The sequence below is a fragment of the Telmatherina bonti genome (genome assembly GCF_933228915.1).
Source record: "Telmatherina bonti genome assembly, chromosome: 7".
NCBI classification, from domain to species: domain Eukaryota; kingdom Metazoa; phylum Chordata; class Actinopteri; order Atheriniformes; family Telmatherinidae; genus Telmatherina; species Telmatherina bonti.
The window spans coordinates 37,452,529-37,470,169 of NC_136625.1; the positions used below are offsets into that span (position 1 = coordinate 37,452,529).

The following is a 17,641-nucleotide window of genomic DNA, read 5'->3' on the forward strand; positions in this document are numbered from 1 at the left end:
CACCAAGGATCGGCTTGCCAGGGTCCCTGCCTTTGGCTGCTGCCCAGTTCCCATTGCACCTGACGCCTACAGTCCTTCCCGCAGGTGGTGAGACCACATGTTACCCATTTGGGCCCCGTTGACAAAGACATGTGCCCCATTCCCAGGCCTTTTTCCGGGGGCGGGGGGGGGGGGGGGGGGGGGGGGGGGGGGGGGGGGGGGGCTGGTGACCTGTGTCCAGGCAAGGGAACCTTTGCTCTAAAGTTTTTCCTCTTCACAGGGGCCTTTGAGCTGCACTTGGTCTGGTCCCTCCCCTAGAGTCCCTGACAATATAGTCACTAGGATCGTTAGGACACACAAACCCCTCCACCACAATAAGTAGGCGGCTCAAGGAAGGGTTATATGAACATGATTATTATAAACTGGACTCATGTGGATACTATAATGGATTTGTTGTATTAGAATTCTATTTTGGCCAGTATGACCTGGATTAAACTGGACTTTGTCTGTCAGGTATTGTTTGTACAGGAGGACATATGTTGTTATAAATGACATATAATAAACTTTAATAAAAGCAGTGAACCGGTGATCTGCTGGACTTGCCTTCGCTAGGTCCACCAAGGTGTTGGCCTGATCGTTGAGTTTCCTCTGCTCCATCTTCACGCTGCGCAGTCTGAGTGCAGGCAAAGGGAAGGATGAGCCGGATAAGGAGGGAAATGGGAGGTAACAGGTTGAGTAGGGAAGGAGGATGTGTGGTTTGCAGGAGTGGAACAGGTTAGAGGGATAAAAGGAGGCCAACAGAGGAAAAGAAGAAAAATACATCTTATCAGGATATATCTCTTATCGATGATCAAGAAAGAGACATGCACTGCAAACAAAATCCACATATCTGTGCAAATGTATACTGTATATATGTATTTATGTATATATACAGTATGAATAGATGTGTATTTTAAGCAAGCATTCCTGGTCCTGAAAAGTACAAACCAACCAAAACATGCAGTTACAGAAGCATACTACACCCATGTTCAACCGGTTTTTTTTTATGATTTACGGTGTGCCGCCTGCAGCCAAACTTTCAGCTGCTGAAGATTAGTGCTAAAATGAGGAAAGATATTTAAGGAAGGGGTGGGCGATGAGACATTCTCACATTCCACTTAGGGGAAATACCTTCCAGAGTACTGCTACTTGTACTCAGGAGCCTTTTTAGATTAAACAAACTGTAAATATTAAATTGTACTTCCTGGTTCCTGATGTTCCCGCTAATAAAATACCAAACAACCTGGAAGTCGCCGATGCATTTGCAACGTGCTTCTGCCCACTTCTGGTGGGTAGGAATCAAGCAGAGAGGTATAAAGTAGAAGTAGAAAGTAGAAGTCCTGTCTGGTAGCTTTTTTCCAACCAGTCACTAAAACAGGTGAATTTAATAACTCAGCTAGACGAGCCTGTTGGTAAAATCACCTGTATTAAATGCATCAATAGATCCAAAAACATGGCAGGACTCCTCCTTACTTTTACTTCTACTTTTACTTTATACACCTCTGATATAAAGTAGAAGTAGTTAAATCCTACATATTGTGTATGTGCACAGGTATTCTAGCTCCTCTAGCAGAAACTGTCCTCCATGTAAATGTGGTCATATGTTTAAATGAACATGTAATGCACGTTGTGGCAATAACAACATGTTGAGGGCAATAATGGCATCTGTCATGGTGGCAGTTGCACTCTTATACAAATGAAACAATGTTCTGTGTTTACATGTAACATGGTAATGTAGCATTCCTGAAGGTGAAGTTACATTGTAAAAAGAATGTATTTTTGAGATAAGCATTATCCATGTTATGTTTTAACCCAACCAAGATGTGAGAAAAGGCGTTTTCTTTCTGTCAAGCACGTACGTCAGTCTCGATCTAATGTCTCACGATGGAAGTCCATTCAGGTGTCTGTCCAATCACCTTCCTTTTATCTTAATGAGGAGCTAATCAACTAATAGAAACAAGGATGATACCTTCTGCAAAGTTGAAACTTTACACCTTTTCACCATGTTTTACAGGTTGACATTATAAGGCTAATTTAAAAGTAGGTACAAACTATGATTATGAACATTTCAGCTGGTTGGGACGACCTTAAGATCACACCGGAGCAAGTCAACATAAACTTCCCCGCAGCAGATTAAGTTAATCCATTCCTTTCCCTTATAAAATAAAATAAAATATTCTGGTGGAAAAAGAACTGAGACAAATTATAAAACCATTGATATACCAGCTGAACTACGTTCACATCTTCCAATAAGCTGTGATCATAAATACAAACAGTGGAAATGACCTTTCATTGTAGTAAAAAAAAAAAAAGAAAAAAGCAACAAAAAGGAAGCTAAATAAAAGAAAACAAATTAATTTAAACATGGATTTAACTAAAATAAAAAAAATGAAAAATAAACAATAAAATAAAACAGCCTATAGCACTACATGGCAACACCTGTGTCCAACTGGACTCGCAGCAGTCCAACTTGCACCTACCTAACGACGTCGTCTACCGTTTTATTTTGTGCTTGTGTCTCACTCTCATAAGTAAGTTGCTATTTTGTTGCTGTTTTATAAGTTTGGATAAAAGTGTTTGCTAAATGACTGTAGAACATAAAATAAAATAAAATAAAATAAAATAAAATAAAATAAAATCATCAAACAGAATTTAATGAAACAAAAAAATTAAAATTAAATGTGCAACCAAATATATAAACAAACAAACAAATAAACAAAAACAAAAATTAATTAAAATTTTTTTATTTAATTGAACATTTCTACAGGTTCTCAGGGTATTAGTGATACCTCTGATACATGATACAAAGTGATAGTTTTCTGTGTGATGTTGACATCATCTGACTGATTCAGTCAGTCGGACCGACTGTTTAAAGGATCCCATATAGGAAGCAGAACGTCAGGTAGCATCGAGGATCATCACATCCACTCAGACATTTCTGAGAAAATCGGAGAAAACAGATCTCTGGTTTTGATGAGCTCAAGGGGAGGATTGTGATTTTCATACCATCATTTTGTCAAATCACCCACCTCTAGTTTCAGCCCAAAAGAGAAAAGATCTCAGTTAAAAATCTGTATTTCGTGGACAGATGCAGGTTATCCATGAAGAATGCAGTATGCTTCCATGTAAAAACCCCAATTCCTGCTGGTAATAAAAAAATCCCATCTCTTCCCAACCAAATGGAAGACATGGAAAAGGAGGAACATAGCATGCCGTCTGTCAGTGCTATGACTTCATTTATCCACACTGGTCATTCAGTAAGCGTGCAGTGACCATGACGACTGTGCATGATGGGATGTGAGCTCAGCGTCTGTGTTGCAGGATGTGTGAATGCGTTTAAGCATCATGAGCTTATGTGTGTGAGCGATGCCACAGATAAAACATGATGCTGGTCAAAAATAAACCGTAAATCACATCATACTCACACAGTGGTTAACGCTAGTTGTGATGTGATGCTGATTAGATCTGGATCATGATTCAGCGATCAATACAAGATGATATTACAGCTGATTCAAAAACATCACTTCTGTATACGAGTTATGATAATGTAAGAAAAGTCTGACTTTACACAAAACACCTGGGCATTCCCACAATTTATTCCTCTTTCCACGTCTGTTTAATTTCCTAACATGGATCAATGCTGTTGGTTCATTGATCATTGAATCAAAATATGGACTGGCTGATGTGAGACACATCTCACTGTTGGTTGAGGCATCTTTCAGGTTTCATCTGTCTGAGACTGAAGGACACTGAATGAGTTAATAGTGAATCCAATGCAGCAACACATCTATAACAAGTAGTTCCAGGGTGATATTTAGCATTGTTAGCAGCTGTTAGCATGTAGTTAAAGTAGGTCCAAAGTGATGTATAGTCTTGTTAGCAGTTGTTCAAGTGTATGAAAAGTAGTTCCAGGGTGATGTTTAGTATCATTAGTAGCTGTAAAATTGTGTAAAAAGTAGTTCCAGGATGATGTTTAGCATTGTTAGAAGCTGTTAAAGTGTGTATGAAGTAGTTTCAGGGTGACATTTAGCATAGTTAGCAGCTGTTAAAGTGTGTAGAAAAGTAGTTCCAGGGTAATGTTTAGCATAGCAGCTGTTAAAGTGTGTAAAAAGTAGTTGCAGGGTGATGTTTAACATCATTAGCAGCTGTTAAAATGTGTAAAAAGTAGTTCCAGGGTGATGTTTAGTATCATTAGTAGCTGTAAAATTGTGTAAAAAGTAGTTCCAGGATGATGTTTAGCATTGTTAGAAGCTGTTAAAGTGTGTATGAAGTAGTTTCAGGGTGACATTTAGCATTGTTAGCAGCTGTTAAAGTGTGTAGAAAAGTAGTTCCAGGGTAATGTTTAGCATAGCAGCTGTTAAAGTGTGTAAAAAGTAGTTCCAAGGGGATGTTTAACATCATTAGCAGCTGTTAAAATGTGTAAAAAGTAGTTCCAGGGGGATGTTTAGCATCATTAGCAGCTGTTAAAGTGTGTAAAAAGTAGTTCCAGGGGGATGTTTAGCATCGTTAGCAGCTGTTAAATTGTGTAAAAAGTAGTTTCAGGGTAATGTTTTAGCATTGTTAGCAGCTGTTAAATTGTGTAAAAAGTAGTTCCAGGGTGACATTTAGCATTGTTAGTACCTGTTAAAAGTGTGTAAAAAGTAGTTCCAAGGGGATGTTTAGCATCGTTAGCAGCTGTTAAAGTGTGTAAAAAGTAGTTTCAGGGTAATGTTTTAGCATTGTTAGCAGCTGTTAAATTGTGTAAAAAGTAGTTCCAGGGTGACATTTAGCATTGTTAGTACCTGTTAAAAGTGTGTAAAAAGTAGTTCGAAGGGGATGTTTAGCATCGTTAGCAGCTGTTAAAGTGTATTTATAAACCATTTACCATCCCCTGCTTTTTAAACAACTATCTGTGAACTTTTGGGAAGTGAGGAGACGAGTTGCTGGTGATTTAGGAAGTGGAATATCACATTCTGGTCTTATCTTATCTTATCCTGAATTCTCGTTGTTCTACAGTCCTGGACCTTGTTCCTGGATTTCTGCTTTCACAATGCTCCAGATATTTTGTACTGGCGAAAGTTCTTGACCTCATGAACCCATGGTGTTGAATTGGATGCAGTATGTGGTTTACCATTGTCCTGCTGAAATCTGCAAGGTCTTCCCTGAAAGACACGTTGTCTAGATGGGACTAGATGTTGCTCTAAAACCTTTCCAGCTTTGGTGGAGCTTACCCAATGTGTTGCTGCATCAGATTGATATTTTCCATAAGATGAAAATCAGTTTAATCATCTGACACGTTTCTAATCTTCTACTGGGAGGATAAGATGGAGTCCGGAGGTCTGTTTTCTGTTTTTATTTCCTTTCTTAAAAGCGAATAAATTCTTCAGGGGTTGGGGTTGAATATCAGAAGGGAATATAAGCAGAAACCAAATTAACAGCAAACATTTCAACCTCTTCAGACCTGCAAAGCCTTGTGTGTTTTTATGTGAGGAGTGCAGATGAGGTATGTTGATGCATGTTAATATAGCCCCACAGAGCAGCTATATTAATCATGGGTAACATTAAACACTGCGTTGCAGATGAGTATGAACTGTTGGGTGGTCCAACAAGGGTCCGAGCTCATTGTGAAGCTTTTTCTTTCACACATTCTCTCCAGACAAGCCTCCATTATTGCCACTGCTGCATAATGCTGATGCAGTTTTCATTCCATTCAAGGGAAAATGAGAGGGGGAGGGAAGTCAATGGAACACGCAATAAAGAAAATAAAAACAACCCAAAACAATTCAGCATCTGGCATTTTTTTCTTTCATGCACGTGAAACGCAGACATGGAGAGGAGGGGGAGGATGCAGAGGAAACAGGAGGAGAAGGATACATAGAAGACTCAACTTACTTCTGAGCTCTGCAGTGATCGAGCAGAACAAGGACAGAACACAGTACAGAGTTTTAACCCCACAACATTCACCAAACGAGTGAAACCATTACACTTGTCGCTGTAAGCGCAGGGTAAAGAAGGGTCGGAGGGGGGCGGGGGGCATGGGCAGGGGCATAATAATAGGAACCATTACAGTCTGTGTGTGTGTGATGTGTGTGTTTGTTAGATCATACAACAATTTGCAGTAAGTACCTAGCTACGTCTACATTTCAGCACATTTCTAACAGTACAGCTGAATGTGTGCAGGTAAAACAGGAGTGAAAAGGGTTTCTGCTCGGCGCTCAGACACGCTGACCTGGCCACAAGCAGCACTTACTGGTGGATGGCTTGGAGAAACTTGCGCTGGTGTTTCCGCACCTTGGCGTGATCTATCTTCTTCACCAGCTTGGTGTGTTTGTAAATGAGCCATGTTTCCCTGAGTACATTGGCAGCTGTGTTCTTTACCTGCGATTTAGAAGGAAAGGATGAGATCATACAGACAGGTTGAAAAGCAGCCTGGAGTCCATGTTTCTGCCGTCACACCTCCCGATAGTTCTCATAACATCTACCACATTAAACAAATGTCCTGTAGCTCTGATGGGTTTTCTGCATTGGAACCACAGCTGAAGATCTGTTCCCTCCTGCTTCTGGTCCTGATGAAGGTTTTCATGGCTAGAACTTAATTTAATGGACTGGTTTCTATGACAACATGTATAATTGGACCAGTGGCGCCGCCAGGAACTTTGGGCTCTATGAAAGACAACGGCATAGACCCCACCAATTGATCGCAGATTTTACATTTTGCTTTTTGCTTCAGTTGCCTCAAGCTGATCAAAAAATGGCTTTTCATGAGAATAATAAAGATCTAGCGCTGTGATTAACCCTTTATGGGGCAAGTGACTATTTTTGATCACTTTCGTTTCTTTCATATTCAGAATGAAACAATTTTTTTTAATGTAATGTAATGCAGAATGGAGGTCTTGGTTCATACCAGAAGGACAATTTTAGGTTAAAATTTCTAATTTAAAGGTATTTCATTCAGTGCCCTATAAAGGGTTAAATCACAGTGCAGACATCTAACTATGTTATTTTAATATAAATGGTTTATCAGTTTATATTACTGCTATATGATATTACAACCTTTAAAAAAGTGGGTTTAATGATTTTCTTATACAGTTTGTACATCTTTTTGGGCCCCTCTCAAGTCGTGGGGCCCTGAGAATCTTCCTTACGTTTCCCCCCCATATGGCGCCTCTGCATTGGACCGTGACACACCCACGCTGTGTCTGTAAACCGGCCGTGTGATGAATTGTAACTATTAATAGATGTTAACATGAAAAACAACTTGTTGTAAAAGTATCTGCATGTGAAAGTAAACCCAGACTCACTCGTTTGCAGAGTTGTGTGTCCATCATGAAGTTGTGGACATGCTTCTCAGCCTTGGTCAGCTCCAGCTTCCTGGCCACCACCGCCACCACGAGCGCAGTGCAACCAGCACCCTGTCGCACAAACACAGCGTTAGCATCGGCCAGGTCTGCCTGTTGTCTGTGTCAGCCGTGGTGATGGAAGGCGAGAAACCCACCATGATCCCTGTCAGCAGACACACGCCTTTCCCACAGTACGTGTGCGGGACCATGTCCCCGTAGCCGATGGAGAGGAAGGTGATGGAGATGAGCCACATGGCCCCCAGGAAGTTACTGGTTACTTCCTGTTTGTCATGATACCTGGAACAATAAAGATAAGCAGAAACACACAACTCAGAGGACATAGACAGAAGGTGGTGGAGGCTAATGAGGAGGTGGTGGAAGAGGAAGAGGAGGAGGTAGAGGCATAACAGGAGGTGGTGGGCATGGAAGAGGTGGAGCAGGAGGAGGAAATGGAAGAAGTGGAGATGAAAGAGGTGGAGGAGGAGGTGGTGAAGGGGGATGTACAGTAGAGGTGGAGCAGGAGAAAGTGGATGGAAGAATTATAGAGTAGGAGAAAGAGGTGGAGATGGAGGAGGAGAAAAAGATGGAGGTGGAAGTGGTGGTGGAGGGCATGGAGATGGTGGTGCAGTAAAGGGGGGAATTAAATATGGAATAGGTAGAGCAGGAGAAGGTGGAGTGACAGATGGATATGGAAGATGTGGAGATGGAGGAGTAGAAGAAGGTGGAGGAGGAGGTGGAGGGAGAGATGGATTTGGAAGAGGTAGAAATGGAAGAGGTCGAGCAGGAGGAGGTGGAGATGGAGGTGGTCGAGGAAGAGGACGAGGAGGTGGATATGGAAGAGGTGTAGATGGAGGAGTAGATGGTGGTGGACATGGAGATGGAGGAGGTGGAGCAGGAGGAGGTGGAGCAGGAGGAGGTGGAGCAGGAGGAGATGGAGCAGGAGGAGGTGGAGCAGGAGGAGATGGAGCAGGAGGAGATGGAGCAGGAGGAGATGGAGCAGGAGGAGGTGGAGCAGGAGGAGGTGGAGGTGAGATGTCTTCGGTAGAGTCTGCAGTCTAAAGAGGAAATGAAGACGAGCCTCTATCAGAATAAAAGCTGAAGTATTTTAACAAACATGTTTTCATGGAGAAGAAAATCTGTTTTTAATCTGCAGAAATGTCCCGTCTGCCGAGAACGAGAAGGGACATTCAGAACCGAGGACGCAGAGATGACAGGAATGAATCATAAAAGTGCATCCAGCTAACTGCAAGTCTTCCATCCCAACGTTTACGCTGCGCTGAAGAAGCCAATCATCCAAATCATCAAGCTTCCAAAGGAAGTTGGGACGTTGTGTAAGATTTAAATACAAACACCATGAAATGGTTGATAAACCTCATAAATCCAGATTTTATTCCCACAGAACATAAACTACTTGTGCTGAAACTCCAACCTCCTCCTTTGTCCCGTACATACAGAGATTCCACCAGAATCCTCTGATGGCGTTCTACACTGTAGACGGAGGATTTTCACAGTCTCACGAACGTTTTTAGATGCAGTTTGTCTCAGATTGGCGAAGCTCTGCCCATCTTTCAACTCTGAAAAGCCCCTGTTATACTCGACCTGTTCCCAGATAAACCAGTAGAACCTCCTCCAGATGTTTACATTCCTTTTCCAACTTTTCAATGATGTGCTGCTGCATCAGAGTCACAATCAGCTAAAAACGATAAAACGTCTGCTGAAAGACGGACATCCGTGCATCTCCTGTGTCCGTTTCGTGCGTAACATATGTAGCTTGAAACGGGGCGATACCACGAGACACCAGAGGGGGCAGCGTTGAGTTGTTTAGCTGACACAACCAGGGAAAGGAAAAAACTAGAGAGGAAGATGCTGAAACCACCAGATAAAAAGCACCAGAAGAAAAAGCTTTGTGGTTTTCTTCTTCTTCTGGTGTTTTCAGATGGTTGTAAACAACTTCATAGCTGTACATTACATTACATTTTACCAACCGCTGTCAGAACTCACCACTGCCCCCTAGTGGATGAACCTATCTAGTTCCCATGGCAACACACGTGACACGTGGAAATGTGAGCGCGGAGATGTACGACGGGGTCTGAAATGCTCAGATTTTTCCCTCTCATGTGACTCACGTCGGATTTTTAATGACTGAACAAAACAAATCTTTTTCTTAAATTCAATTTTCACTTCAGTTCAGCTTTATTTGTACAGCGCCACTTCACAACAACGTTGTCACAGGACACCTTACATACACATCATTTCAAGCCAATTCATACATATCCTATAATAGAAACCAACTGATTGCATTGAGTCATGACTTGGATCCAATCCCCCATCCTGAGCTGCACGCGGCGACAGTGGGAAGGAAAAAACTCCCCTTTAACAGGAAGAAAACCTCCGGCAGAACCCGGCTCAGGGAGGGCAGCCATCTGCCTCGACTGGTTGGGGTGGAGACGACAGGAAAGACAGAATAACGTGTACAACAATCCAACCCAGACTCATATCTGGTGCTGAATCTGACCTAAGTTTGAACGGTACGTCGCTTTTTATCCCACTTTTACGTCGCTGAAGTGGGACCGATGTGAGAAACCGGGACTCACGAACACCGTAGCAATCCATTCCCCTGAGACAGCGCGCTGTGTGTAACGTCGAGCTTTCCTCTGCTTGCTCAGGTCACGCACGATCACATGGAAATGTGCACGACCGAGCAGACGAATCGGATCGGAGACCTGCAGTGTGAACGGAGCTACAGTTTCAGCATCTGGTTGGGTGTTTACTGGGAATAAAACGTAGATTCATCAGCTTTATGAATCATTGATGGAAACGTCCCAACTTATTTCAGCTCTATGGTTTATATTGATTTATTTAAACAAAGTAAAAACAGGAAACTACATGAATGATATTAGATACTTTGCAGCAAGACAAAAGTCCAGAAATAAAGAGGCAAATGTGCCGAACCCAGGAACCCAGTTAATTTGCCTGATTATCACCAATGAGCTGTTTAGGAGGAGGCCGGAGAGGAAAAACTCCTACGGACACTTACTCAGCTTTTTATCACCCTGCATGCAGACCAAAACATCTGATTTAAAACCATGATCCTCTTCTCCTGAGTGCAGAAGAAGTGAGAGGGAGTCTCAGGACTGGTTTCATGGGAAGTCCCGCTCCCCCTTCTCCTCCAAGACAGCTCATTGCACCGGAGAGGATGTGTTCATGCCTTCTGCAGTCGGGAAAAGTCCCAGTCCTTGTGTTCACACGCATGCTCCACGTCAGCAGGTTGCGTTTGTCCCACAGCGCCTCGGACGTCTGTGGGATCCAAGCGGTTTGCGTGGCATGCAGAGGAGTCTGTACGGTTCCATGCAGGAGTAAAGACATGTCTGCATCCTGCATGCTTTCAGCCAGTATATTGAGAGCAGAGAACAGAAACTGAGAGGAAACCACTTTAAGGCAGTAAAGAGGAGGTGTAGCCATGTGGTCTCTGCGCTGCGTCCCGCCTCTTTACCCTTTCAGCTGAAACTAACACGTTAACTTCATTCATCGGCTCATGAAGGCGAGTCCCGTCTCTGAGGCAGTCAGAGCTGTGCAGCTGATGGAGTAAAACGCTACCGAGGCGTCCTGCTTTCTCTGCACGCTTGTCCCGCCGCGGCGGTCGGCTCTTTGCCAGAGACAGAGGCCAACAGGGACGTCTTAAAGCTCTCAATATACTGTGTTCAGTTTGGGAAAAGCATGGAGAAGAGCTGGCACCACTTTCAACCTATTCCAGGACAACCAGAGCAGATAGCTTCCCCGAAGCGGAAACCTCCCTGACGTCACGCTCGCTGTGACGTGTGAAGACACCTGCATCCGTCTGACATCACAACGAGACGTCCACTTAGCCCCGCCTCCTCCCACAAACACGCTCCTTCCCTGTTTACACGCTTCACCTGGAGAGACTGGACTGAGACCTGACAACACGTCCACGTCATGGACCAGATATGATCAGACACACACACACACACACACACACACACACAGCAGCAGCGTTCAGGAGTAAAACGAGATGAGCAGTACAGTTCCAGGCTGCAGGAAAGCCAACATGCACGTCCTCACATCCCTGCCTGCTGATTTCCACACAGATATGATGAAACACAGAGAAAAAGTGTCGCTGGGCTTTCTTCCCCCGCTGCTCAGCAGATCTCCGACCAGTCCGGTCGCTCCCGAAGCTCCTCGGGGAGCGAGTTAGCTGCAGGTTAGCAGGTTTATCTGATGACCTAACTGACAGAACTGCATAGCTGATGGTGTTTTTACAGCGTATGCAAAGAAGGCAAAGCAGCCAGCAGAGACAGAAACGGCAGAAACACCGACAGCAAAAAGCCTCGCTCCAACAAAGCTGAGTGAAATAAAAACAGTCTCATCATCTCCTGTTTTAGTTCCAGTACAACACTGTGCAGGCAGAGCAGCACGTCACCCAGCCTTGTCCCACGCATACAGAGATTCCTCCTGATTCTACATCAGGAGCTCCAAAGTCCGTCCTCGAGGTCCTGCAGGTTTTCCATGTGTCCCTGTTCCACACACCTGGCTGCCATTAAATAGATCCTGCAGCCAGTAAAGTTCTGCATGATGAGTGGCTGGTTTGAGTCAGGCGTGTTGGAGCAGGGACACATGGAAAACCTGCAGGATGGTGGACCTGGAGGACCGGAGCTGGACATCCGGTTCTACACTGTTGAGGGAGTCTGAATGTTTAGATCCAGTTTGTCTCAGACTGGTGGAGCTCTGTCCAGCTGGGAGACTCCAGTATGCTCCAGTAATACCCAGTTATGTTACCGACCTGTTCCCAGTTAAACCAGTCATGTTACCGACCTATTCCCAGTTAAACCAGTTAAACCAGTCATGTTACTGACCTATTCCCAGTTAAACCAGTTAAACCAGTCATGTTACTGACCTGTTCCCAGTTAAACCAGTTAAACCAGTCATGTTACCGACCTATTCCCAGTTAAACCAGTCATGTTACCGACCTATTCCCAGTTAAACCAGTTAAACCAGTCATGTTACCGACCTATTCCCAGTTAAACCAGTTATGTTACAGACCTGTTCCCAGTTAAACCAGTCATGTTACCGATCTATTCCCAGTTAAACCAGTTAAACCAGTCATGTTACCGACCTATTCCCAGTTAAACCAGTCAAACCAGTCATGTTACTGACCTGTTCCCAGTTAAACCAGTTAAACCAGTCATGTTACCGACCTATTCCCAGTTAAACCAGTCATGTTACCGACCTATTCCCAGTTAAACCAGTTAAACCAGTCATGTTACCGACCTATTCCCAGTTAAACCAGTTATGTTACCGACCTGTTCCCAGTTAAACCAGTCATGTTACCGACCTATTCCCAGTTAAACCAGTTAAACCAGTCATGTTACCGACCTATTCCCAGTTAAACCAGTCAAACCAGTCATGTTACTGACCTGTTCCCAGTTAAACCAGTTAAACCAGTCATGTTACCGACCTATTCCCAGTTAAACCAGTCATGTTACCGACCTATTCCCAGTTAAACCAGTTAAACCAGTCATGTTACCGACCTATTCCCAGTTAAACCAGTTATGTTACAGACCTGTTCCCAGTTAAACCAGTCATGTTACCGATCTATTCCCAGTTAAACCAGTTAAACCAGTCATGTTACCGACCTATTCCCAGTTAAACCAGTCAAACCAGTCATGTTACTGACCTGTTCCCAGTTAAACCAGTTAAACCAGTCATGTTACCGACCTATTCCCAGTTAAACCAGTCATGTTACCGACCTATTCCCAGTTAAACCAGTTAAACCAGTCATGTTACCGACCTATTCCCAGTTAAACCAGTTATGTTACCGACCTGTTCCCAGTTAAACCAGTCATGTTACCGATCTATTCCCAGTTAAACCAGTCATGTTACCGACCTATTCCCAGTTAAACCAGTCATGTTACCGACCTATTCCCAGTTAAACCAGTCATGTTACCGACCTATTCCCAGTTAAACCAGTTATGTTACCGACCTGTTCCCAGTTAAACCAGTCATGTTACCGATCTATTCCCAGTTAAACCAGTTAAACCAGTCATGTTACCGACTTATTCCCAGTTAAACCAGTTAAACCAGTCATGTTACCGACCTGTTCCCAGTTAAACCAGTTAAACCAGTCATGTTACCGACCTATTCCCAGTTAAACCAGTCATGTTACCGACCTGTTCCCAGTTAAACCAGTTAAACCAGTTATGTTACCGACCTGTTCCCAGTTAAACCAGTCATGTTACCGACCTATTCCCAGTTAAACCAGTCATGTTACCGACCTATTCCCAGTTAAACCAGTTATGTTACCGACCTGTTCCCAGTTAAACCAGTCATGTTACCGATCTATTCCCAGTTAAACCAGTTAAACCAGTCATGTTACCGACCTGTTCCCAGTTAAACCAGTTAAACCAGTCATGTTACCGACCTATTCCCAGTTAAACCAGTTATGTTACTGACCTGTTCCCAGTTCAACCAGTTAAACCAGTTATGTTACTGACCTGTTCCCAGTTCAACCAGTTATGTTACCAAACTGTTCCCAGTTAAACCAGTCATGTTACTGACCTGTTCCCAGTTCAACCAGTAAAGCTCCTCCAGATGTTTCCAGATGAATATTTTCCAGTTTCATCATCTGGCAAGTTGTTTTTCTTCTATTGGGAAGAGGAGCTGGATGGAGGGGAACTGGGAGAACTGGGAGTGTGCAGATTGGGAGGGGAACTGGGAGAACTGGGAGTGTGCAGATTGGGAGGGGAACTGGGAGAACTGGGAGTGTGCAGATTGGGAGGGGAACTGGGAGAACTGGGAGTGTGCAGATTGGGAGGGGAACTGGGAGAACTGGGAATGTGCAGATTGGGAGGGGAACTGGGAGAACTGGGAGTGTGCAGATTGGGAGGGGAACTGGGAGAACTGGGAGTGTGCAGATTGGGAGGGGAACTGGGAGAACTGGGAGTGTGCAGATTGGGAGGGGAACTGGGAGAACTGGGAATGTGCAGTTTGGGAGGGGAACTGGGAGAACTGGGAGTGTGCAGATTGGGAGGGGAACTGGGAGAACTGGGAGTGTGCAGATTGGGAGGGGAACTGGGAGAACTGGGAGTGTGCAGATTGGGAGGGGAACTGGGAGAACTGGGAGTGTGCAGATTGGGAGGGGAACTGGGAGAACTGGGAATGTGCAGTTTGGGAGGGGAACTGGGAGAACTGGGAGTGTGCAGATTGGGAGGGGAACTGGGAGAACTGGGAGTGTGCAGATTGGGAGGGGAACTGGGAGAACTGGGAATGTGCAGATTGGGAGGGGAACTGGGAGAACTGGGAGTGTGCAGATTGGGAGGGGAACTGGGAGAACTGGGAGTGTGCAGATTGGGAGGGGAACTGGGAGAACTGGGAGTGTGCAGATTGGGAGGGGAACTGGGAGAACTGGGAGTGTGCAGATTGGGAGGGGAACTGGGAGAACTGGGAATGTGCAGTTTGGGAGGGGAACTGGGAGAACTGGGAGTGTGCAGATTGGGAGGGGAACTGGGAGAACTGGGAGTGTGCAGATTGGGAGGGGAACTGGGAGAACTGGGAGTGTGCAGATTGGGAGGGGAACTGGGAGAACTGGGAGTGTGCAGATTGGGAGGGGAACTGGGAGAACTGGGAGTGTGCAGATTGGGAGGCGGGGCTACATGACTGATGACAACTGTCTGAGTTTCTGTCTCTCCATAATAAAAGCCTGTTTGAGTCGTCTGAAGCCGGCATGCTGTCTCATCCACATCATGGCTCATCTGGAACTTCCAGTAAAAATAAAGATGAAAAGATTCAGAATAAATCCAGTTTGTCTTCAACCTGCAGATACGACAGCGGACTGGTCTCTACTGGTCTCTACTGGTCTCTACTGGTTCTGTAACGCTGCAGCTTTCAGCCTGAGGAAGTCAGGAAGTCTTTTATTTCTGCAGAAGGCCTCTGTTGTTGTCCCTGTTATCCTGGAAGGGCAGCAGAGAGGAAGCAGCGTTCCTGAGCGTTTCAGAGCCTGCTTCTTATCGGATGCTGAGTCTCCGTATGAACAGCCAGCATCACGCTGCAGTCATCTGCAGCTTCCGTCTTAAATAAGACGTTCATGACCCACAAACCCTGAAACAGCAGCTCTCCTCTGCCTACTCACTGCACCTGGGCATTTCTCTTCCCTCTGCTTTCAGCATCTAGTGCAACGTGTTGCTGTCCACCCACACCACCAACCGAGGTCTAACGTAGCACTCAGTCCTTCTTACTGTTTTACTTCTTTTAATACCGCGAAGCAAACCAGTTCTACATTTTATATACAGCTCACTGCCCTGGTTGCTATAGTTACCAGTTAGTTATCTGTATATGTATATATATATATATATATATATATATATATATATATATATAAAATTTTCATATGACCATGTATTTTTCTTGTCCAAATTTAACCCTGATTAACTTTAGTAGTAAATAATAAAAAAGAACAAATAAAGAAGATTAGCAGCATGAGGAGCCACCAGATGCTAACTGCAGCTATGTGCTACAAGGCCCAACATTAACCCCATGCTGTCCGCTCTCTGTGCTCATGTGTGTGTTTTAGGGTGTATCAGACAGCTTGCACATACGTCCCACTATGCAGCGCATGCAGCAGGCCCTCCGAGCCACCAGAGGCAGGATAGTGCAGCTCAGTACAACCAGTTACAAGGAACGGAGAAGAAGAAGGAAAACGTAACGGCAGAAATGTCTGAAGAGTTGCCGTTAAAACGTATAAATTATAACCGGTTCTCCTCTCCTTCCTCCCGGTAAACCGACCGGTTCTCCTCTCCTTCCTCCCGGTAAACCGACCGGTTCTCCTCTCCTGCCTCCCGGTAAACCGACCGGTTCTCCTCTCCTTCCTCCCGGTAAACCGACCGGTTCTCCTCTCCTGCCTCCCGGTAAACCGACCGGTTCTCCTCTCCTGCCTCCCGGTAAACCGACCGGTTCTCCTCTCCTGCCTCCCGGTAAACCGACCGGTTCTCCTCTCCTGCCTCCCGGTAAACCGACCGGTTCTCCTCTCCTTCCTCCCGGTAAACCGACCGGTTCTCCTCTCCTTCCTCCCGGTAAACCGACCGGTTCTCCTCTCCTGCCTCCCGGTAAACCGACCGGTTCTCCTCTCCTGCCTCCCGGTAAACCGACCGGTTCTCCTCTCCTTCCTCCCGGTAAACCGACCGGTTCTCCTCTCCTGTCTCCCGGTAAACCGACCGGTTCTCCTCTCCTGTCTCCCGGTAAACCGACCGGTTCTCCTCTCCTTCCTCCCGGTAAACCGACCGGTTCTCCTCTCCTTCCTCCCGGTAAACCGACCGGTTCTCCTCTCCTTCCTCCCGGTAAACCGACCGGTTCTCCTCTCCTTCCTCCCGGTAAACCGACCGGTTCTCCTCTCCTTCCTCCCGGTAAACCGACCGGTTCTCCTCTCCTGCCTCCCGGTAAACCGACCGGTTCTCCTCTCCTTCCTCCCGGTAAACCGACCGGTTCTCCTCTCCTGCCTCCCGGTAAACCGACCGGTTCTCCTCTCCTGCCTCCCGGTAAACCGACCGGTTCTCCTCTCCTTCCTCCCGGTAAACCGACCGGTTCTCCTCTCCTGCCTCCCGGTAAACCGACCGGTTCTCCTCCCCTGCCTCCCGGTAAACCGACCGGTTCTCCTCCCCTGCCTCCCGGTAAACCGACCGGTTCTCCTCCCCTGCCTCCCGGTAAACCGACCGGTTCTCCTCCCCTGCCTCCCGGTAAACCGACCGGTTCTCCTCTCCTTCCTCCCGGTAAACCGACCGGTTCTCCTCTCCTTCCTCCCGGTAAACCGACCGGTTCTCCTCTCCTTCCTCCCGGTAAACCGACCGGGTCTCCTCTCCTGTCTCCCGGTAAACCGACCGGTTCTCCTCTCCTTCCTCCCGGTAAACCGACCGGTTCTCCTCTCCTTCCTCCCGGTAAACCGACCGGTTCTCCTCTCCTTCCTCCCGGTAAACCGACCGGTTCTCCTCTCCTGCCTCCCGGTAAACCGACCGGTTCTCCTCTCCTGCCTCCCGGTAAACCGACCGGTTCTCCTCTCCTTCCTCCCGGTAAACCGACCGGTTCTCCTCTCCTTCCTCCCGGTAAACCGACCGGTTCTCCTCTCCTTCCTCCCGGTAAACCGACCGGTTCTCCTCTCCTGCCTCCCGGTAAACCGACCGGTTCTCCTCTCCTGCCTCCTGGTAAACCGACCGGTTCTCCTCTCCTTCCTCCCGGTAAACCGACCGGTTCTCCTCTCCTGCCTCCCGGTAAACCGACCGGTTCTCCTCTCCTTCCTCCCG

General features: G+C 45.9%; 1 protein-coding gene across 2 annotated transcripts in view; it reads right to left on the reverse strand.

Annotated features, from left to right (window-relative positions):
- kcnn1a (potassium intermediate/small conductance calcium-activated channel, subfamily N, member 1a) overlaps positions 1 to 17,641 on the reverse strand; it is a gene marked incomplete at both ends in the record, with an annotated part of 83,656 nt that overhangs the window by 3,517 nt on the left and 62,498 nt on the right. For both annotated transcript variants that reach the window (XM_079243188.1, XM_079243189.1), the window contains 4 exons: positions 583 to 652; positions 6,248 to 6,375; positions 7,299 to 7,409; positions 7,493 to 7,634. In XM_079243188.1, coding sequence (XP_079099314.1) covers positions 583 to 652; positions 6,248 to 6,375; positions 7,299 to 7,409; positions 7,493 to 7,634 — 451 coding nt within the window. The remainder of the gene's footprint in view (positions 1 to 582; positions 653 to 6,247; positions 6,376 to 7,298; positions 7,410 to 7,492; positions 7,635 to 17,641) is intronic.